The sequence below is a fragment of the Gambusia affinis genome, linkage group LG15 (assembly GCF_019740435.1).
Source record: "Gambusia affinis linkage group LG15, SWU_Gaff_1.0, whole genome shotgun sequence".
In the NCBI taxonomy this organism is placed as follows: Eukaryota; Metazoa; Chordata; class Actinopteri; order Cyprinodontiformes; family Poeciliidae; genus Gambusia; species Gambusia affinis.
This window is the reverse complement of record NC_057882.1, coordinates 22,085,318-22,107,623: the sequence shown is the minus strand read 5'-3', so window position 1 is coordinate 22,107,623 and position 22,306 is coordinate 22,085,318. Positions and strand designations below refer to the sequence as shown.

Below are 22,306 nucleotides of genomic sequence, written 5' to 3'. Positions count from 1 at the left end.
TGTGTTGACTGTTATGGAAATAAATTCATAAGTTTTTACAGAAAAGTCAAATGACAAACTTTGAATAAACCATAACATAAACATTATTTATTTGTATTTATTGACTTAATTCTTTAAAAAAATTCTGCATTATGTGTTTGGTAAAGCTTGGATGTAGTCACCTCAGGGCTTTGAGGTTTAGCCAAACATTGCTTGTACAGTGATGCGCTGGAGAACCATTTCTATAAAATCCACCTGGTGGATGGGAAACATATTGGTCTCCCCCGGATTAAAAACAAAAAAAACTTTGGCTTCAAAAAATTGTTGATACATCAAAAACAAACAAACAAAAAAAACCAAAACTTGGGATTAATGTTATTAAAGCTTAATATTTACAGGTAATCTGTGAAATAAATTAAGCTCATCTGCCACCTCCCAGTGTTGCTATACTGGGAGCAGTTGTTTCTGAACCGCTTGGTCAGAAACAACCAATCAGAGCCAGGAGGAGGATCGTAGTGCTGTCAATCATCCTCATGTACATGTTGGATGTGAGTAGTTTTTTGTGTTAAAAAATATTTACGAATATTTTAATATTATTTAAATATTCAAAAATGCAATATTCATTTTTTTTAAAGTTATTCAAGTTAAAAAGTACAATTTAATAATATATAAACAGTATAATTATATTTTACTCAAGTCTTAAGAGATCCTTAAGTAAAATAATAAACCAGTCATTATGTTTACCTGCTCATCCTATTTTCAGCTGATTTTGGGCAACATTCGGGTTACACCCTGGACGGGTCACCAGGAAAAACATGCACACCTCTCAGGACAATTTAAAAATACAGTCATGTTTTTGGACTGCTGGAGGAAGCCAGAGTACCTGGCAGAACGGATGCAAGCTCAGGGAGAAACTGAAGGGAGAAAGATCCTAACCTGGGATTTGAACCCACAACCTTCACCCTACAAGGCAGCAGTGATACCAACTGCACCATGCAACTCATAACCATTCAAAATAATGTGTTACAGTTTCTTATAGAGGTACACAACTCCAGATATGTAGCCATCTTCCTTCTCTGATACAGCCCTTTCCCAGTCTTTGACCTCGGTGACCTCTAAACAAGTCCAGAGCTCCTCTTCCTCCATCTTCCTCAGCTCGCTGTCAAGGGCAGCTTTGTACTCCAAGTTATCCTGGTTACTTCTGGTTGTCATGCAAATGAAGCCATCTAGTGGAACGATAAAACAGTGCAGTGAAGAAATTACACATTTACCACAAGACAGAAGAAATTAGCTTAAAGAAATAATAAATAAAATTATAATCTGACCTGGTTTGGTGGCATTGCACAAGTGTCTGGCGATACTAATAGGGACCTGACCAGCACTTAACGCTCCAACAATTACAACCACATCAAAGCTGCCTGCAGGAGGTAAATGAAGCTCATCATCATAAATTTGACAATTTTTTTAAAAAGCTGCCCAGAATAATCAGAACTTAAATGGACTGAAGTCACAAGCAGTGAAAGTAGAAACCATCATAAAAGCCACTGAGATCAATGAGATGACAGGATGCTGGTTTAATTACCCCACCGTACAGGGAGAGGCTCCTCTCCCAGCATGCACTGCTTCAAGTCCTGGTACAAGCCGCTCTCTCTCGCCCTGCCCAGCATGGCCTCGCTGCCATCCACACCCACAAAATGTTCAAACCCGAGTTTTTTCATCTGTTCAACAAAGACATATCTCTGTATCAGTCATACTTCTGACAACGACAGTGACTCTGTCCTTAACTAAGGAAAACAAAGTTCTTAATTTAAAAGACTAAATAACCTTTATCTCTCTGTCTGTCCATCTCATCAGTGTAGCTACTACTCACGTGTTTGGCCACCAGTCCGGTACCACATGCCACATCCAGCACGACGGCTGCCTCTCGCACGCTGCTGAAATGGGACGAGATGCAGTCTGCTGCCAGACTTGGTGCACGGTAATCCAAAACGGCCACATCCTGATTAAAAAATTGTAAAAACGGAAACAAAAGCAGTTTTCTTTGGTCTCCCAGTTCCACATTTACAAGAAAACACTGTTTTAAGATGTAGAAAAATTACTTTAAAGGTAGTGTTAAACAGTGTTTTGATTGAGCAAATTGTGCAACGTAAGGTTCAGAACTTTCCAGAAATAATTAAAATGGCATGCTACAAAATCAAATTATTCACCAAATATTAAATAAATCACTTTGTGAGTCTGTGTCAATTATGACTTAAAAATTTTGGAGTTTATTTGGTTGATTTTCTTTTTTTCTTTCTGGCTCAAGTGGTCTTTATGTGATAGCGAAGCGACAGGAAAGCGGGTTATGAGAAGCGATGAAAATATGCAGCAAAGGTCAACGAGTCGGGACTTCAACCCTTGACGGCCGAGTCGAGCACTGAGGCCTCAAATAAAGGTCACCAGTGAAGCAAAGTGAAAACCTTTGTCATTTTGCTAACATAGATTGGAATTTTGCACCAAATGTAAAATTAAAGTTTAGTGTGTGTGAAAGAAACTTTGGCTTACTGAGGAAATGTCTTTCACATGTAGCAACTAACGGAAACTTAAGAAGATTAGCATCAAAAGAAAACCACAAAAAACTTTATTTACCACTTTACTTTAGATAACTGTTTATTAATCTAAACTTTAGCATTTAGTTTGTCATCCCTATTAAAACAAGAATAAGAAAATAAACGTACCCAATGTGTCTTTTCTCACCTGGTCGTAGTTTTCTGCCCAGCGGTTGTAAAAGCCGACCTTCTCTTCTGATGTGGTGCTTTTATGAGCCGACAAGATAACAGCTTTTACGCTTTCAAATGTGTTGCTGTCAGCAGACATTATACAAAAACCTGTCGCTAAAAAAAAGAGAAACACAATTAATGAACATCATTAATATATTCAACATTGATAGTCAATATTTATCTTTAAACAAATGCTGGAGATAACAATTTCCCTGATATTTAAATTAATGTAATACCGTTTTAGACATGTTTCGGTTACCATCACCGAGATTAACGAGGCATGATTACGTTTCAAAACTACTAATGTGTTATATTGCAACAACATGACGGATTAATGTTACAATCAGCAGCTGCTGATGATGTGCCAATAAACCACAATTAAACAAGCAGTAGCAAACAATTACCGCCACATCTGCAAGGCAGCTAATGAGCTGCTGTCAGCTTTTTTCAGCTTGCTGTAGTCCCAGCATGTCTCCAGTGAATATAATATATTATAACATAAATGGCAATAAATGAATAGAAATATAATTTATTATCCCATAGTGGGGGAACTCAGCAAGTTAAAGAAAAGTGGAAGCTTGCACATTCACACATTGGTAAAGAATACAAAAATAAGAATAAGTGACAAATTTTCAGCATAAGAAAAGTAATGTACTTTTTTTAATCACTGAATGTGTAACAGGAGGGTACATAAAAAAAATAACCAAACAGTACAACTCTTTTGTATTCTAAGCAAATAAAAGCTCCTACAAAATATGGACTACATTGAATGTATTCTTTATTCTGCCTTTCAAATTAACATTAGTATAACTGCAATAGTCAACGTTATAGAAAAAGGCCTATTTGTTGTTTTTTACAACACATAAAAACAATTGCAACATAATGTAAATTTTTCTTTAAAATTATCATCTAGGTATTATGAAACCATTGTACTTTGATTCAAGGTTATCATAAAATGGGAACTTCATATTGGCTTTATACAGGAAAACTTCTCTTGACTGAGTAAAACATAACACATTTAAACCATAATGTTGTCTTCTTTCTTGGGTAGTGATATGCAAAGCCCGCTTCTATTTTGTATAAAAAGACAATTACCAAAATTAGCCTCGTTGTTTGGCCTGCCCATAGCAATGCAGAAGGAGAGCAGCATTAATGCTGCGTGTGTTAACGCTGCGTGCGAGCATTAACAGCTCGCACGCAGCGGTACGAACCGTTAATGTGGCTCGTACCGCTGCGTGCACCCCCACAAAAGTGGTATCAAAACGTGCGGCTCGATGCCGAGAAGGGAGCTATTACTTCTGGTGGGAATCGGACTCACGATGGCGACGTAAAAACGAAAAACAAGAAAAATGTCCAAGTAACGAAACACAGAGTGTAACTGACACCAACTGCCGCACCGTTAGAGTGATAACGTAAGCAGATTTTTGACCCCAAAGCAATTTTGAAATCGCCGTCACGCCAACAAATATCGCCCTATCAATATCAAACTTGGTCATGACATTGATACGCATGCCTGCTCCGGTAAAATGTCTTCGATATTTCTCTAGGGCTAGGGTTTTCTGTCAAGGTGCTTCAGAGCGAAATCATGCGCCAGGGTAACTGACAGATCTCACTGATTCACTTCCATGTATTTCTGAAAAATTTCAGACCTTGGCACACATCTTCTTTCTCTCATCGCTGTGAGTGAGGTAGAGATGTGAATAGCGGGACTATCGGAGACGACAAATAGCCCTCTCATACACTTCAAACGGTTTTCGAATATGTATTACGGTTTCTGAACAAGAGTGCTTTTTCCATATTAACTGACTGGGTGTCTCTCAAAGATAGGATTCTTTCTCCACCTTTCTGTCTCAAACATACATGTCAGTTAGCAGATGATCCATTACCATAGCAACGGAACACATGAGGGCAGAGCAGCTGATTAGGACTACAAAAACGCATCACTGTAGTTTTTTTTTTTATGGCAGAACTCTCAGCAATGAGCTGGCCTTTACAACTACTTGTGTTTTGGGCACTTTATAACTGATTTTAACCAACCATTGTTACACCCAGGATTAGTGTGTCAATTTTAAATGAAGGTTAATGTAAATTTCAAAATAAAAGTCTTGCCAAGTTTTACATAATGTCTTTGCTCTTTTGGCCATTAAATAATTGACTTAACTGGACACTGTTACACATCGGATTAGTGTTGCCATTTAATATGAAGCTTACTGAAAATTTCAAAATAAAAGCCTCAATATTTCTGTCAGGTTAGTGCACTGCCATAGGGGGTGCAATAATATTAGCCTGTATTATATTTTCCTCTCAGGTTATGGCACTGGCTTGCGCAGCAAGGCAGTTCATTAGCATTGGCCTTTTAGCTTAAATAAGCTATTAGCTATTTTTGTTACTTATTAGCCATGTTCAGTATACTGAATGGAGTAAGTACAGACAGCATGCTAGTGATGACCCACCTGCTACTGAGAGCATTCACGTTAACATTAGCATTTTTGTTAATTTTAGCTTATACACTTACTTTATCATACTGAATGGTGCACGTCCAGCCAACTTAACATTGGCTGGACGATGTTCTCCAAATGCCATTGCGATTCTCCAAATGCCATTGATTACATTGCAGCTTTCTTTAGCATTGTTGCTAATTTTTAGCTTCAGAACGCTGGGTCCAAACCGACCGGCACACTTTGGCAGGGCCCGGTTAAATTTCTTCAGGAATTTTCTAGTTTGGTTATTGTTACTTACTCAAAGGTTGCGGTGAACTGCACCAGGAAGCGAGTTGAATAGGCTATGGGTTATTTTTTCCCTCAGTAAAAACTCTCAGGATCTGAGGCGTTTAATTACAACTTGCTATTCCAAATATCCACACGTCTTTGCTAGAATTTACATTTTAATCTCTGAGAATGCGTCTTTCTTTCTTCATTGATATTCCTATAAATAAATTCATTACTAAAGTAGTTTTTTTGCTTAGAAGTTTTCTTCTACATTTAGTGATATTTCAGTGTAAAGTTGATATTTCCGATAGCATTGAAGCAGACACAGGGGCAGTGGCGTTCCTGACTGTTGTTCATGTTCCTACCTGTAGAGCGACTGGGAGTAAAAACAAAAATCTTCTGGAAACTCCTTATGATTTTGAACAGTCTGCTAACAAGCTAAACACGTAGCACCCGACAGCTTTAGCAAGTTTTTTTCTAACTTTAGGAACAAATATATCAGATACATGTCCACTATGGAGGTTTCGATAAAGTTTCGCTGTTTTTATAACTTGTCATGGACGGTGTTTGTGTCTTAACTGTTAGAAAAAGTAGCAGTTTTAGTGAGGAAAGTTAGCTTAGCATTGGTCGCTCCAACACAAACACAAAAGCCCATCCTCCCCTCAGCCTTGCTGGACAAGCTCAAGTTTAACTCTGCTCCCTGGTAATTAGGCCTCATCTATACGTTCAATACCTTATATTTTCAACTCAAAGTAGCTCTCCTGTGTAAAATCGACTGAAAATATTAGTTTTCGAGGCGTATTATGTGAGTTGTTGATATGAATTGTTTTAGATGTGCTATTACACTGTATTGAGGTGTTATTTACTTATGCTTCCTTAAGCGCATCTCATTATTTTCACAGTTCTCCAATCTGGAAACACTATCAAAATGTCGATCCTTGGACTGAAGAAGAAACAACCCAAGACTTTCAAAGTTAAAGTCGTTACTATGGATGCTGAGATGGAGTTCAGCTGTGAGGTTAGGATTTCTTTCTACGACCTCTTTTTGTCTGTCTTTATGTTTAATTGTACACCCCACACAAAAGTAGTAAATTAAAGAAAGATGAGAAACAAAAACATTCATATAGGATGAAAATGTTGGATATAATCCCATAACTTTATCCAGCTGAACAGAAACAAATCTTTGGACCTAAAGAGAAGTGATCTAGTTGGCACACATCTTCAGTTATTACAAGTAAAACTAGTGATCAGGCCCGAAATCTGTCAAAAACACATAAAGACAGGACAAAGTCAGCCTTATATCACTTGACGAACATTTCCAAGATTAATGTACCAGAAAGATCTAGAGAAACTCATTCGTATGTTTATCTGTTGTCGCATTAATAACTGGCACAGTGTCTTCACAGGTCTACCTAAAAAGAAGCCGCATTCAGCTTCTATGCACCACAAATCTGGCACAAACTTCCAGAAAACTGCTAAACAGCAGAAACACTGAGTTCCTGAAAAGCAAGACTAAAGCCCACCTGCTTTGAGTTACTTTTGAGCCATAATGAATAAAAAATTGACCAAATAATTTTATGTGTATTGATGATTTTAATGTCGGCACAAATTAAAACATAATGTCTTTTACTGGGTTCACAACTGACTGTATTTATGATGCCTTTATGATTTCATAAAAAAACACTATGAAATACTAAACAAATAAACTTGATTGATTAATTGATTGATGTAGACGTGTTTTCACAATTTCTTCTTGGTCCAAGAAGAAGCAAAGTTTTTTTTATCTGGACACATTTTGATTAGCATGACTCTACAAAATGTTTTTTATAAAACCTACAATAATTATTTGTTTACATTTTTAAATTAAAGAACAACTTTTAATGTTGGTTTTAGGTTTAGTACATATTCTTCAATGGAATTGTCAATTAAAAAATATGTCAATAGAAGCAAGTACTTTGAAGCCTATTGACAAAGAATAAGATCTTTTAAAATGTAAATGTTTCTCACCATTAATGCAATTGTAAAAAAAAACTTAAAATGTTGCTCAATTCTTCAGTATTTTTGGATCTAAAGAAGTCCAGGTTTCAGACTGATGTGATGGACAAATAAAAAATAGCACTAAAATAAATAGGAAGGAAAGTTATACATTGTTTAATTTTATTTATTTTTAATCAGACAACTGTAACACACATATGTCCTCTCTCCCCTGAGACAATGTTTTATTGAACAATCTTTTTTTTAGAAAGCAATTTTCCCCCATTTTTTCTTTTCACAATAGCACTAATTCCATCTGTTTTGGATCTAATTTGGATCTGTTAGGATTTCATTTTCCGTGTTTACTGATTCCTTCCTCAAGTCTCAATATGAAACATTCAGGTTTGTGGTTCTAATGTGAAAAAGAAAAGGTTAGCATTAATCCTTTTGCACTGCACAATGTCGGTCGTGAGCTGCACAAGCCTTTCCTCCACACAGAAGTATCCACTGAAAAAGAAAATTAAAAAGAGACGAGCAATCTTGTTGCAATAAAAAATGAAGCATACCTCCTGAAACATGACTTATAATCTTGGAGGTTTATCAGTCAGGTTTGGCCTTGGGAAATTGTTTTTGCAGACTTCTGTGTCTGCGCATAATCTCGTTTTGTGATCAGTTAAAGATGGAAGTTCACATTGTGACAATGGACTGTATCTGGCTGGAAGATACAAACATCTGTCTGCTGCTTGGAAAGAAAGAAGGGAATAAAACATCATCCACTGTTTTTCTGCTGCTTCATCATTTATATTAGTTTTTATTTATTCATCATATTTTAAGTTGAACTCTAAGCTGTAGATTGTAAAAATGCCACTTCATGTTAGGTTATTATTTACAAGTTCAGGACTACGTAACATTTGATTAATCTGTACTAAATAGTAAATACTTTTCTGCTAATGATTAGTCCAAGGAAGAAATGCCACATACTACTGCAAACAGATGAAATGACTGTGCAAGTTGTGCTAACAGGAAGTAGCCTGTCACTGAAGCTATTCAAGCCTAAAATAGCATCTCAGTGCCAAACATGTTGCAGCAGCGCAGACGTCCCAAATGCTTAAATCACACTCCACATTTCGTAAGAAGACAAGAATGATTAGGTGGTTCTTGAAACATTTGAAAGCTGAATAGACTTTGCGGAAACTTGTTGGGTGAATAACCCAAATGACAAATAAATATCTTTGTTGTTGAGCTCATATGTCTGTTTAGTCAATAATTTAGCAGCCAAAAGGGTTTTTGAATTACTTGTTTTATCATTTGATTCGAATGCAATTAAGTAATTACAGATCTTGCAATTGAAGTGATTGCACATTTTAAGCCACTTCATTTTAGGTATTTTTTTAAAGCAAATAGGTTTTAAAAAAGTAAAAAAAAAAAATCAAAATTTTTAACTGAGATTGTTTATATTTAAAGTCAGATGTGCTTGGTATCTAAACTCCCAAGTATTTATCTGTTTAGGTGATGATTCCACTTATTATTATGCTATTTTGGAATCCTGCTATAAATATTTTGTTAAAAGCAGAAACAAGAAAAGCTTTTAATATAAATTCAAGTGTTATACCTAAAGGTTCCTGCAGGGGGCAGAAGTGCCACTTGAAAACCTCAGAAAAGCAACTGCAGGAAAACGGTTTTAACGTCGCTCTGTTTGTCTCAGGTCAAATGGAAAGGTAAAGATTTGTTTGACCTGGTGTGTCGCACCGTCGGGTTGAGGGAGACCTGGTTCTTTGGACTCAGATACACGGTGAAGGACACTTACGCCTGGCTGAAACAGGAGAAACGGGTCAGTGAAGCGCTTCATCTCCAAGAATAAAATCTGACAGTAGCTGCTACGTCTAATAAAAATTAGTGATTGATTATTTGAGCCCAGTATTGTTTCATTTGTTCCTCTTAATGTTTTTTTTTTCCAACAAGGTTCTGGATCAGGAGGTTCCCAAGGATTCCCCCATAACATTTCACTTTCTAGCGAAATTTTTCCCTGAGAAAGTTGAAGAAGAACTGGTCCAAGAAATCACCCAACACCTATTTTTCTTACAGGTAGCAACAAAAATATAATGCGTTTTGTGTATTTTTGTGCAAACTGCTGTTAACTTGGTGTGAAACTCTTATTTTCAGGTGAAAAAACAGATACTAGATGAAGAGATATTCTGTTCCCCTGAAGCTTCAGTGCTTTTGGCCTCTTATGCTGTCCAGGCAAAGGTAGGAGGACAATGCAAAGCTACAGGCATTATTTTTAAATTTTAGATATTTTGAGACATAAACCATAAAGGCTCTACGCTGATGATCAGTTAGCAAATTTAAAGTTTTTTGATTGTTGTACCGTATCTACTAAGGGTCAGAATTACATATATATATAAAAAGTTTAAAGGTATTTAAATGCTCCAACCTAAACGTTGTTTAGTGACTGCTGCCGCAGACTCACTTGTTATCAAGTTATAATCCATAACCGATACAGCGATTAATTAAAAGGCACTTTAACATTATTCATACATTTCTTAATTGGCGCCACAAAATCTGCAATTTTGATTGCAGAAAAATAGCTATTCATTGATAATTGAACAGTTTTAATTAGTTTTTATCAATACATTCTGGCACAACGGCCCTTTAAGAACATTCAGATTTTTGAAATGGCCCAAAATAAAAATGAGTTTGATATCACCAGTCTAACCGATATAAATAGATAAGTATATTCTGTTTTAATTTAGATGTAGTAATATGACTAAGAGCCACATTAATGTTTTGTTTCTCTTGTTTCTTAATATCCATCCCAGTACGGGGACTATGATCCAAACTTTCACAAGCTGGGTTTTCTTTCACAAGATGAACTGATGCCAAAAAGGGTAAGCATGCTAAGCTAAGCTACGTCCACACTTCAGTGAAAACAGGTTCATTTGTTAGATTCCTGATTGTTTTCCATGGGAACGCCTCAGGTTCTGATGCAGTACCAAATGACTGCGGACATGTGGGAGGAGAAGATCACAGCTTGGTACGCCGAACACAGAGGCATCGCCAGGTACGGCTGACGTCCTTTAAATTAACAACAATTTACTAAGAGTTTGGGTTTTAATTTCAATTCTTCTTTCTGCTCAGAGACGAAGCAGAGATGGAATACCTGAAGATCGCCCAGGACCTCGAAATGTACGGTGTTAGCTACTTTGCCATTACTGTGAGTGTTGATGACTGTAGCACTATTCAAACGCTCCACAGCGCTATGAAAAGTACTTACCTTTAATACTGTTTAATGGACAGCAAAATAAGAGAGACACAGACCTTTTACTGGGTGTGGACGCTCAGGGTCTCCACATCTACAACCCCAACAACAAACTGAACCCAAACAAGTCTTTCCCCTGGAGCGGGATCCGGAATATCTCCTACAGCGAGAAGGAGGTGAGTCCAGACCGTTTTAATCAGGTTTTGTAGGTTTAAAGAAATAACTTTGACACTTTTAATACATTTTGTCACTTTACTGCCACTACATGGTGCTCAACTGCAGTGGTAGGAAAACAAAAAGTCATTTTCAATTTGTTTTTGGAATATTTTGTTGCAATTAAAGCTGCACAACTTTTCAAAACTATATAGATGGTTGTTTGCCCGTTTTTCTTTGCAAAATACTTCAAATTTTACTAGATTGGATAGAGATCATCTGTGAACACTGACTTTGAAGATTTACTATGGATTCTTAATTAGATCTCAGGCGAGGCTTTGACTTTGTAAAAAATGAATATGCTTCAATCTAAATCACTGCATTGCAGCTCAGGTGTTTGATTAGAGTCGTCCTGCTAGAACAGGGATGTCAAACTCTTATTTGGGCCATCTCAGGATTAGGAATGTTCTTAAAGGGCCGGTTGTGGTAAAATGTACTGATGAAACTCACTCGATGAGTCCTTCTTAGAGTTAAATAAAACTGAACATCATTACATCAATGTAATTTGGCAGGATACATGAGAAAATTACAGAAAAAGATCACAACCAGTGGAAAAATACAGGAATTCTGGCTTTAGTCTGGTGAGGTCAAAGGTCAGAATTCTGAGGTTTTTGACTTTTTTTTTTTTTTTCAAATTCTGAATTTATGTCTTCTGGTGCGTTCACACAAAAGCCACGTGTCGAAAATGCGTTTGACGCGTGTGCACTTTGAATGCAGACGTTTGACATTTCGCTTTACTCCTCGCGTTTCTCGCTTCTGGTTTACATTCAAAGTTTATGTGGCTGCGCGTCAAGGGCGCATCAAGGGCGCGTCAGACTCGTTGGCTCTTGCTGTTGTTTTCCATTGGACGCGTTGGACGCTTCAAATCCTCAAAAAGCTCCAAACGGTTCTAATCTCGCCGCGGCAGTTGATTGAAACGCACCACAACGGCCCGCCAAGCGCCTCCACATGGACTATGAATGTAAACCATTAGGATTTTGACTTTATTCTCAGAATTTGATCCTTTTTGTTTTTCAGACTAAAGTCAGAATAATTCTGGTGAATTCTGAATAAAAAGAGAAATAAATTCAGAATTTGTTTTCTTGTGGTCCCGCTCCTCTTCCGTTGAAAACTGCTTTCATTGAATTGATAAAATATTATTTAAGCATACATCAGTAAAAATCAAATTCTGAGTTTTGCTTCAGAAGTTAGGATTACGCCAGGAGAGTTTTTGTTTCTGCTAAGAAAAATAACCGATCCTCCCTTCTTGCAGTTCACAATTAAGCCTCTAGATAAGAAGAAAGATGTCTTCAAGTTCTACTCATCTCAGCTGCGCGTCAACAAGCTGGTAGATTTCTGGTTTTTTTAGCTGAATCATTTATCTGTGTTGGCAGTGAATGATCTTGTTGGTTTCTGTGTTTCAGATCCTGCAGCTGTGCATCGGGAACCACGATCTGTTCATGAGGAGGAGGAAGGTGGACTCCATCGAAGTGCAGCAGATGAAGGCTCAGGCCAAAGAGGAGAAGGCCCGCAAGAAGGTTGGTGTGGAAAAATACAGATTTTAATTTACAAATTTTTAAGTCTGGATGGAGGAATAGGAAAAGAAATGTGTGATTCCAGATTTTTTTTTTAAGATTTGAGTTTTTCTGAGTGTTTATTTTAAGTTTCTGTGTCTTTTGGGTCTCAGTGTTGTCCTGGCTTCCCCTTGATTGTTCCCAGCTGTGTCTCGTTCCCTGATTATCCTCTGTGTATTTAATGTCACCTGTGTTCCTTGTTCTCTGTCGGGTCCTCGTCTCTTTGGTGTCGAACCAGTCTGTTGTTTCTGTTGTTTCTGTTGTTTCTGTTGTTTCTGTCGTGTCACAGTTGATGTACCAGTTGGTTCCAGTGTGAGATTTTCCCTGCCGCTCATCTGTGCTGCCCGGATTATTGTGTTTTTTTAAATCATCACTTTCACTCTACAACTGGGTTCATGGCATTATCATCACCACTTCATGCCGCAGTTCATGACACATTCTGCTTTTCCTTAATTTGTCTTTTTTTTCCTTTCCATCATTTGTTCCTTCCTCCTTTCCTTCCTTGTTCTTGTCTTTCCTCTTGTTGTTCTGTCTTTTCCTACCCTTTCTTTTTTTCTTTCTTCCTGCAATTTTCTCTTTGTGTAACTTCATTTTCATGCTCACTTCTTTCCTTCCTTCCTTGATTACGCATTTTCTTCTCTTTTTTTTTTGCTTTGTTCCTTCTTAGTCTTCCTTTTCTCCTTCCTACCTTTTCTTCTTTGGTTTCTTCTTAGTTTTCCTCTTTATGTTTTGTTCTTTCCTTTAATCTCTCTTTCCTTTCTTCTTCCCTCTTGCTTTCTCTTCTTCCTGTGGGTTTTGCCAGTTTTTCTATTAAAACTTCATCTTTCCATCATTCTGTTTGTACTTAATTTTGTCTTTTCTCATTCTCTTTCCTTCCTTCCTCCTTTGCTTTTTTCTTCCTTGTTCTTGTCATTCCTGCTGTCTTTCCTCTTGTTTTTCTCTCTTCCTCAGCATTACCCCTCCTTTCTTCCTTCCTGTAATTTTCTCTTATGTTTACTTTTATTTTAATGCTCTCTCCTTTGCCTCCTCCTTTCTTGGTTCATTCTTTCCTTGATAAATTATTTCTTTTAGTTTTTCCTCTCTACCTTCTTTAATTTGTTCTTTCTGTTAGTCCCTTTTTCTGTTGCTATATTTTTTATTCTCCTCTTGCTTTCTCTCCCTCGTTGATTTTGTCGATTTGTATTAAATACTAATATCAACAGAAATATCTCCTCTAAATTTACTGTAAATGTTTGTGTTTATAATTTAAAAATGGTCCAGATCACTGGTTTGAACTGATTTACTCAACTCACTGAGTAAATCTGTGTAAATCAGTTCACTGAGTTCGGTTGTTTTTCATTTCTCTCCTTCTAGATGGAGCGTCAGATCCTGGCTCGGGAAAAGCAGATGAGAGAAGAAGCAGAGCGCGCGAAAGAGGAGATGGAGCGAAGACTTTTCCAGCTGCAGGACGAGGCGCGGCTCGCTAACGAGGCGCTGGTGAGACCTCCAAAGTTTCAGACTCAAACTCTGCGTGAACGAACCCAATGGTTAAAAATCACATTCCTGAATCATGATTAATATTTCCTGTCTTCATTTGTTCGTCCCAATCCAGCTGCGGTCTGAGGAGACGGCAGACCTGCTGGCAGAAAAGGCCCAGATCGCTGAGGAGGAGGCTAAGCTTCTGGCTCACAAAGCTGCAGAGGCTGAGCAGGAGCGACAGAGGTTAGAGGTCACAGCCATGAAGAGCAAGGAGGAGAAACGCCTGATGGAGCAGAAGATGAGGGAGGCGGAGCAGCTGGCTGTGAAGCTGGTGGAGCAGTCTGAGAGGAGGTGTGAGATTATCTTTTACTATTGCTACTCTGAGTGTTTTACTGTAATTAATTATGCTTTCTTCATGGCTTTTCTGCAAATGTACCATTTATTACATGCTTGTATCTATTTATTTACTAAAGATGAAGTGGCAGGATAAATTAGCTTAACAAATCATGAACAAAACTGTCCTAATTAAAGCCTAATCACAGATATTGGATCCTGGTGTCTCTTTATAAGCTTCAGTTTTAAATGAGTGAGCTTGTCGAAGCCTGTAGTTATGCTTTTTTTTATATTTCTGGGGAAAATAGCATCTTTTAACACAGATTGTAGCGAATCTATGCACCACAAACTGTTTTGTTTTCTAAAATGTAATCAACAGCAGATTTAGGAGATACTATGAATTGTCTGCATGAATTTTGTACAAACAATAAGTCCACAAAGTTCTTAGGATCTTGATCAGTAGCTACTTTAATAATCCGTGAAATGTCACAAACTAACTGAACTGAAAACTAACCTCACCGCGTTTGTGTTAATGTTTTATTAAATCTGCTATTTTAGACACAAAACTACAAATATTTAGTTTTATAGCATTATGTACATGTTTTTTTATTATTTTGAGTGAAATCAGATTTTGTTTTCCATGATTTTAGATAAATTACCTTAACAACTCATGAAAGAGATTCTCCATTTGTGCTGCGTTTGTGCAGCCAAAATGTTCATTTGTGCTGCTTTTATTTTCAAGATATTAATAAAAATTTATAGGCCTAAAGGTCAACCAGTCCCTCCACATTACTCTAATCAAACAAAATTGGTATCAAAATTTTGTGCAGTAAAAATGTTAATTTGTGTCGCCATAATTTTTAAAGATATTAATGCAAAAGTTTCCAGAGGTCGACCAGCTCACTTTTACAAAATCAAACTATTTTGGCCTCCAATCATCTCGGCTTCATGTGTGCAGCAAAAAATTTAGTTTGTGCTGCTTCTGCTTTCAAGACATTTATGATCATCTCTGCAAATAACTTTAAATGTTCGCGGCACAAACAAAAATCTTTGACAGCGATTTTGTTGGATTTGAGGAAGGTGGCAGTAGAGGCAGTTTCATTTCTTCCTATTTAATAAATAAATTCAACCTAACACTAAAATTAACAAACCATTAATCTGGATTTTATTTTAAGGTTTTTATTTTTACTGAGAGGGGAACCAAAAGATGCATTTCCTGCAGATTAGTTGAGCGGCTTTAGTGATCTGTCAGTGCTTAACAAAACAATCGTCTGATTCCAGGCTGAAAGAAGCAGATCACCTAAAGCAGGACCTGACAGAAGCAAAGGATGCTGAGCGACGAGCCAAGCAGAAGCTCCTGGAGATCACCAAAACAACATACCCTGTACTGCGCTAATGATGCTCCTTTTATGCTGTTTTCAGATCAGTTCTCCCGTCTTTGTTGATGTTTTTTGTTTTCTTTTGAAGGTTGTTTCTTAGCTTTTTCTGAAATATCAAAGTGCTCTTCTTTTAGTAGCTGAAGCCTTTGATTAGCTGTTCTGCTTTTTTGATTATTTATGAAATTATAGAATGAAGACAGTCTGATTCATCAGGGATTTTAAAAATGACAGAAATGGAGAGGAAAATTATTTTGTGTAAAGACTATTAATACTTAAACATAAACAAATGGGGTTTTTACAAAAACATAAAATCTTATCAAGTATTTTTGTCTAGTTTCTAGTGCAAAATATATTTGTCCTTGAAATGAGACAAAATTAACTGAGAAGTAACTTTTCAGCAAGACGCAGGAGATTATTTCTTTTTTTTCCTCCCCCCTCCAGGGGGTCTTTTTGTGGCTCTAGTGTCCCTTATACAACAATAGGCTGACAGGAAGGGGGGAACGAAAGGGGGGAAGACATGCAGCAAATGTCGTCTGGTCCGGAAATCGAACCCGCGACGGCCGCGTCGAGGACTGAGGGCCTCCAAGCGTGGGTCGCGCTACCCCCTACGCCACCGCAGCACGCCCCAGGAGATTATTTCTTAATATTGATTAAAAAATTACTACATCTATTTGGCAAATTGTTACATGGGAAAAATGTTGTTTTATAAGTGAATTTATCTGCCAGTGGATCTAGTAATTTTTCATTAATACTAAGAAACAATTTACTTAAAACAAACTCCTGTATCTTGCTAAAAACTTACTTGTAAGTTTGTTTTCCTTTTAAGTGTATTAAGATATTTGCACTAAAATCAAGATGAAAACACTTGGCAAGAGAAGGAATAAGAAACAAATCAATGTTTTGAGAAGAAATATTTTGATAAATAGTTTGCTTTCAGTCAGACTTTGAGCTGTAGCACAGGAATAAGAGAATTATGTTTTCATTTGCATTCAGGATAATTGTAGCATATGCTGGCATGATAGTTTTCACATTAAGAAAGTATGTTGACATGCGTTTGTGTCCTTCAGCTCATAGCTGCGTACTCCGCTCCGCCTGCTCCTCCTGAAGCAGCCGACTTCAGCTATGATTCGGCGTCGTCACGCCTCGACTTCAAGGACTCGGACATGAAGAGGCTGTCCATGGAGATAGAGAGAGAGCGGTGAGGCGGCGACCCAGACACACGCTTCACCTGTTATTTAGGAGACGACTCGGCTCCGTTTGCTGATGCTGCTGTGCGTTCACACAGGCTGGAGTACATGGAGAAGAGCAAACACCTGCAGGACCAGCTGAAGGAGCTGAAGTCGGAGATCGAGTCTCTGAAGCTGGAGGAGCAGCAGCAGCAGCAGCAGCAGGCCAGCATGTACAGCCTCCCTGGAGAGGCCAGAGGTTACGTCCCCGAACCTGCATACGTACCTCACAGCAACGTGAGTTTACTCCGATTATCGGTATCGTGGAGAATTGGACTGTTGGAATGTTTAGGAAAGTAAATGAGCAAATGTTTTTCCTCTTACTATTTTCTAAAACGGGTGCGCCGATAAATCTGCACAGATTTTCTTAATTTTGGGACATCGGTGATCGGTCGATACTTGCATGTGAAGCCAGTTATATCTATTTTTGCTATATTTAGCAACATTTCAGACAAACCAAATTGGTATCAATCAAAATTGGAATCGTCAGGCTTTTCAAAGATCAGTAATCGGCGATCACTCAGAAAACTGCAGTCGGTTCACTCCAATTGTAAACTTTTTTTAAATGAATCTATAAATACAGAGAACATAACCAGAGTTCCTACAGTCTGAAAAATATAATTTTTCTGTAAAAAATTTTTTTTTTACGCCATACATGTATAAACTCAGTTTTCTGTTAATTGAATGAATGAAAGCTAAAAGAGATTTTACTTAAAAAAAAAAGTAGAATTGGATAATTAAAAGAGATTTTACTTTAAAAAAATTCTTTTAAATAATTTATTTTAAATTATTATGCCTTATAGTTTAACATGCACAACATCTATGGTGTAACAAGGCAAATTAAAATGCCACTAAAAGGTTCAATGTAAGGAAAACTAATTCTAAGTTACATTAAAACATATTTTATTATTAGTAGCATTCAACCTTTACAGTATGAGAGTTTCCTTTTCAGCTTCAGATGCATATGGTAAACATGCTTTTAGGTTATTAAAAATCTTAAGATTTAAATGTAAAACAATATAAATACATATAATAAAAACCTCCTGAATGAATGTTTTGTTTTTCTCTGATTGTTTCTCTGTCTTGATTTGCAGCGAAACTCGGCCTACATGTCTCAGATGGCCTTCTTTGAAGAAGTGTGATCGCTGTTTCCAGATGAGAAAAAAGGGCATCTGCAGCTGTGAACTCGCCTTTCTTCTGTGTTATATCGTACCTGACAGAGACCTGCCGCCGCTCTGTTCGCCTTGGAAAGACTCTGAATCTGTCCTTCAGCAAACAGACACTCCTTTCTGTGCTGCAGCTACTTCAAATTTCTGTTACATGCAAAAAAAACCAGTGACACAAAGGTCATTAATCCAGGATGTGGTGCTGAAGTTTTGTTTTGCAACAGCTTTAGGTGACCGAATGCAGAGGGATAAGCCATAACATTATGACTATCTTCCTGAGTCAGCTGATCAGTTTGTACTTTGGAAATATGGAAAACAGAATATGAGGGTCTTATGGTGCGACTTTAAGAAATAAGGGGAACTCTACGTTGAGGGAGTAGTTTTAAAGTTTAGGGTTGTAATGTCTACTGTTCCAGGTAGAAGCTAACATGCACTCATAAAGTGAAACATAAACTAGATTTTAACTGTTTTCTGTTCTGACTAGATATTTAACTACTCCTCTTATCAGAGGTGGAAGAATTCATTTAATTTTTTATTTTTCTTTTATTAAAGCTACAAGCATTCTCACTAAAACTAGTATTTTTTTCTAGTCCAAATATCTTTGTCCACTTGAAATAAGACAAAACTAACTTAGAAGTAACTTTTCAGCAACACGTCGGAGCTTCTTTTAAAAAGAACGTTTTTCATTGGCAGATTATTTCACTTATAACAGGACAAAGTCTTTTATTTTCTCATCAATATTAAGGAATTATTGACTTAAAGCAAACTGTACTAAGATATTTTCACTAAAAAAAACGCTTGGCAGGATTTTGTTTTTTTTTGTAATGTGTCCAGTCCAAACCCAGTTTGGATCATAACACTAAGTTTCATACCAAGTATGAAACTTAGTGTTATGTCTAAGTTTCAAACATAATACTTGATTATTTAAAGGGAACTTTAAAAGGAAACAGAAAGCACCTGAATCCTTCAAGCATATTTTTTGTCTTTTGCACAAACTTTGTCTTTTCTGGCCATTAAAGTTCCTCTAAAAGTCTTTTGACATCCATTTTTGGCTCGTTGTTTTTACACCAATGCTGCAGCCTCTTCCAGTTTGTTGATGATGAGGAATACTTAACAGGTATTCCTGAATATAGACAAACTTATTTTGATCTGAGGGAAGCAGTTTGGGTGGCTGAACAAACCAAACCAACAAAAGGTGGTAATAAAATCCCAAAGTCAACTCTATAAAAGATTTGTGGGTTTTGCTTTAATATCTGGCTGAGAAACCAGTCAATTTATTTCAGCTCTGTCTGCCAAGAATAGTTGGATATCAAGCCAGAATTATGCCTCAGTTTTTGTTTTATACTGAAAAATTCAAACTTGTGCATCTAATATCTATTTTTGAAAATAATTGACGTTATATTTTGTATAATCAAAGCCTCCTGAAAAAGAATTGGATAATTAAAAGCCTAATATCAAGTTGTAGTTCATCCTCGTGATGTTCAACAAAGGTTCAGCTGTCTTCCATATGGACGCTAAAATGTAGGTTTTTTTCTCGACAGACATAATTTCAAGTGTTTATCAGTTATTATTCATAATGTTATGGCTTGTATTCACCACAATGCTTTGAGCAGGAAGATTGGAGTCAAATTGAAGAATTTTTGTGTTTTTTAGAGGAACAAACAGCTTTTGAATTTCAAGCTGATTTAAAAATGAAAGTTCACAGAGATGCTATTAAAGGTGGCATGAAACACTACAGCAGTTCTCTTATTAACTTGCATCGCCATTGCAGGCACAACATAAGGGAGTGGAGATGTGTAATAGTGTTTAACTTCATCCTTCATTCTTTATTTATGTTGCTGTTTTACCTCCTGAACCGCCTTTACTGATGCCACACCGATCCCTTTTGTGTTCATAGTGCAGAGGTTAGATTATGGTGTTTGATTTTATACTGCTGACGTTCTTTGAACTTTGGCTTTTTGCTTTGACTCCACACACTAACTTGTTACTGAGTGTGTTGTACTTCTAGAACAAACACTGCAGAAGTCTTTGAGTGACATTGACCCGGGGTTTAATATCTTAATTTATCTACAGATTAGAAGACTGATGACATTTCCTCCTCTTTATATGCAGTTCTCAGGATTAATGTTGGAGACAATCAAAGCTGTTAGAATCTCATTAGTTTCCCCCCGGAGTTAAACGGTGTAGTAAAGCGTTCACATTGTGAATCGTAGGCAGTAAAACTGCTAAGCTGTGAAAAGTCTTAAAGTATTTGCATGTTTGAAAGACTTTTACCAGCTGTGGACACACTGCATCTCACAAACAAACTTCTTGAAGTTTTGGTTCATTACAACCTCGTGGATCTTTCTTTGCTAGGACCAGCCAGTCTGACTTGTCTATACAGTGACAGATGAGGGGTCGCTGTCGGCGTGCCAGAGAGCAACGCCAGCCGTGTAAATTGGTTCTGTTCAAATGTGCTTCTGCTCCCAGGTTTATCAGATTTATCTGGGCTGCGAATGCACCGTCACATTTCTTGAAGTTTACAGTTTAAGGATAAATGTGTTTTGTATTGATGCTTTATTTTTCTGTTTTGTGTTATAAACTCACAGGTTTGGAGTGGTAAAAATGTTAGGTCAGTACTTTATTGTCTTTGACATTTCATTATGGCAGTAACGACTCCTGGTTGTATCTGCTTTGCTTTGCTCCATGGTTGTGCACTCATTAGGCGTTGTTGCTGATAATAAGAGGATATTTCTCTCCACTTAATTTGTCGGAAAGCCGCTTGAGTGACTTCATCAAGGCTACACTGTCGTCACACCAGAATGTTGTCAAACATTTCTTGTATTCTGCATTTGAATATCATTAAAAAAAGGAATACTACCTGGTCGTCTCCTGTGTTGGATTTTGGTGGTTTGAGGAAAAAAAGATAAATTAATCACCGAGTTAATTTAATCTGTTATTTGTATGATTGAAATGTGGTGTATTAAAGAACATAACATGTAGAGATCCTAACGTCACAAAATTATTAATTTCAAAGTCTGAAATATAAAAAATAAATACTGAAATGTAATCATACATTGCTATGACTTACTAAAACAGTTTGTCTGTTTTAGTTTCTGTGTCATCTAAAAGTTTCTGGTTATCAAACAAAAGTTATTATTATAGATAAACCAAATAAATACAAAATGCTGCTTTCAAAACCAACTTTGCTCCATTTTTTCATTATAAATGAACAATAATCAACTTTATGGGAAAACTGGTTACACCAACATACATGCTAGTTACTGTAAAACCAAAATATCTTTACCTTTTTTCATATTTTCTAGGGGAAAAAAGTTTTTCTCTAAAATAAAACTTAAAGACAACCATAAGAAACAGAGCAGTGCTTTACCCAGGCAGCATAAAATCAGAATACAAATCTCCACCATACTGTGATGTATTTTGTTTTAAGCTCACGAGTTTCTAAGTGATTTTGGATTCACTAAAGACATGAATCCAAAATCGAAAGAGTGTGAGCCAAGTTAAGAACTGTGGAGATTTTTACCGAATGATATAAAACTAAAACATAGTGGCTTGAAGAAATAACATCACACTCAAAGTAATTTTAAAATCTTTAAACTGTTTTTGAGAGATTTCATGTCCTACATCAATACAAAGTCGAGCATCATTGTGAAGTTTAAATAAATAAAATATTTTTAGGAATTTGTTATAAATAAAAATGCTTTACAGAATCAGGTTTTGGTGCAGTTATAGGAACGAGTCTCTGGTTTATCTTTTATTTAACAAAACAGCTGAATTCATACTGAGATTAAATTAAACAAGTGGGATTTTGAAGGAACACGGTTGCTCTAGATTTCATTTATGGGTGCCGGAGTAAAGGGGACTCAAAAAAAGATACATGCTAAATTTGTTAGTTTTTAGTTTTAAAAGAGTTTTGAAAACCAAGGATTATTCTCCACTTTACAATTAAGAGCTGCTTTACACGACAAAAACACAAAATCTTACCAAGTATTTTTGGTCTTGTTTGTAGTGCAACTATCTTACTTCTGAACAAATTTAGAAGTAAATTTTCAGCAACATATGTTAGCTCAATAATTCATTAATACTGATGGAAATGTACCAGTTGTATTGGTGGATTGTTGAATTTGTAACAATTTGTAACTTGCTGTTTGTGAAATAATCTGCCAATGAAACCAGTACTTTTTTTGTCAATATTAAGGAATGATTTATTTAAAACAAGCTCATATATATATTTTTGAACAGTTACTTGCAAGTTAGTTTTGTTTTATTTTAAGTGTGCTAAGATATTTGCACTAGAAA

General features: G+C 36.6%; 2 protein-coding genes across 5 annotated transcripts; one reads left to right on the top strand and one right to left on the bottom strand.

Moving 5' to 3' along the window:
- Positions 1-72: 72 nt before the first annotated feature.
- On the bottom strand, positions 73-5,538 carry mettl27 (methyltransferase like 27). 4 transcript variants are annotated; one of them, XM_044140546.1, is made up of 6 exons: positions 5,478-5,538; positions 2,716-2,852; positions 1,850-1,978; positions 1,562-1,697; positions 1,305-1,397; positions 73-1,205 (listed from the first exon to the last, which is right to left on the bottom strand). In XM_044140546.1, exons 2-6 carry the CDS (start codon positions 2,833-2,835, stop codon positions 1,003-1,005), a joined length of 681 nt encoding a protein of 226 aa, XP_043996481.1. In that variant the 5' UTR covers positions 2,836-2,852; positions 5,478-5,538; the 3' UTR covers positions 73-1,002. The 4 variants fall into 4 exon arrangements, with proteins under 4 accessions (XP_043996481.1, XP_043996480.1, XP_043996483.1 ...); XM_044140545.1 differs by having other exon boundaries at positions 5,254-5,521; XM_044140548.1 differs by lacking the exon at positions 5,478-5,538 and adding an exon at positions 4,388-4,407.
- Positions 5,539-5,849: 311 nt separating this feature from the next.
- Positions 5,850-20,593, top strand: nf2b (neurofibromin 2b (merlin)). The gene is made up of 17 exons (XM_044140543.1): positions 5,850-6,149; positions 6,349-6,464; positions 9,126-9,251; positions 9,383-9,505; positions 9,584-9,667; positions 10,240-10,308; positions 10,399-10,481; positions 10,559-10,634; positions 10,718-10,855; positions 12,145-12,219; positions 12,296-12,409; positions 13,799-13,921; positions 14,037-14,254; positions 15,518-15,620; positions 16,683-16,813; positions 16,901-17,078; positions 17,936-20,593. The coding sequence occupies exons 2-17, from the start codon at positions 6,375-6,377 to the stop codon at positions 17,981-17,983; spliced, it is 1,779 nt and encodes a 592-aa protein (XP_043996478.1). The 5' UTR covers positions 5,850-6,149; positions 6,349-6,374; the 3' UTR covers positions 17,984-20,593.
- The last annotated feature ends 1,713 nt before the right edge of the window (positions 20,594-22,306 follow it).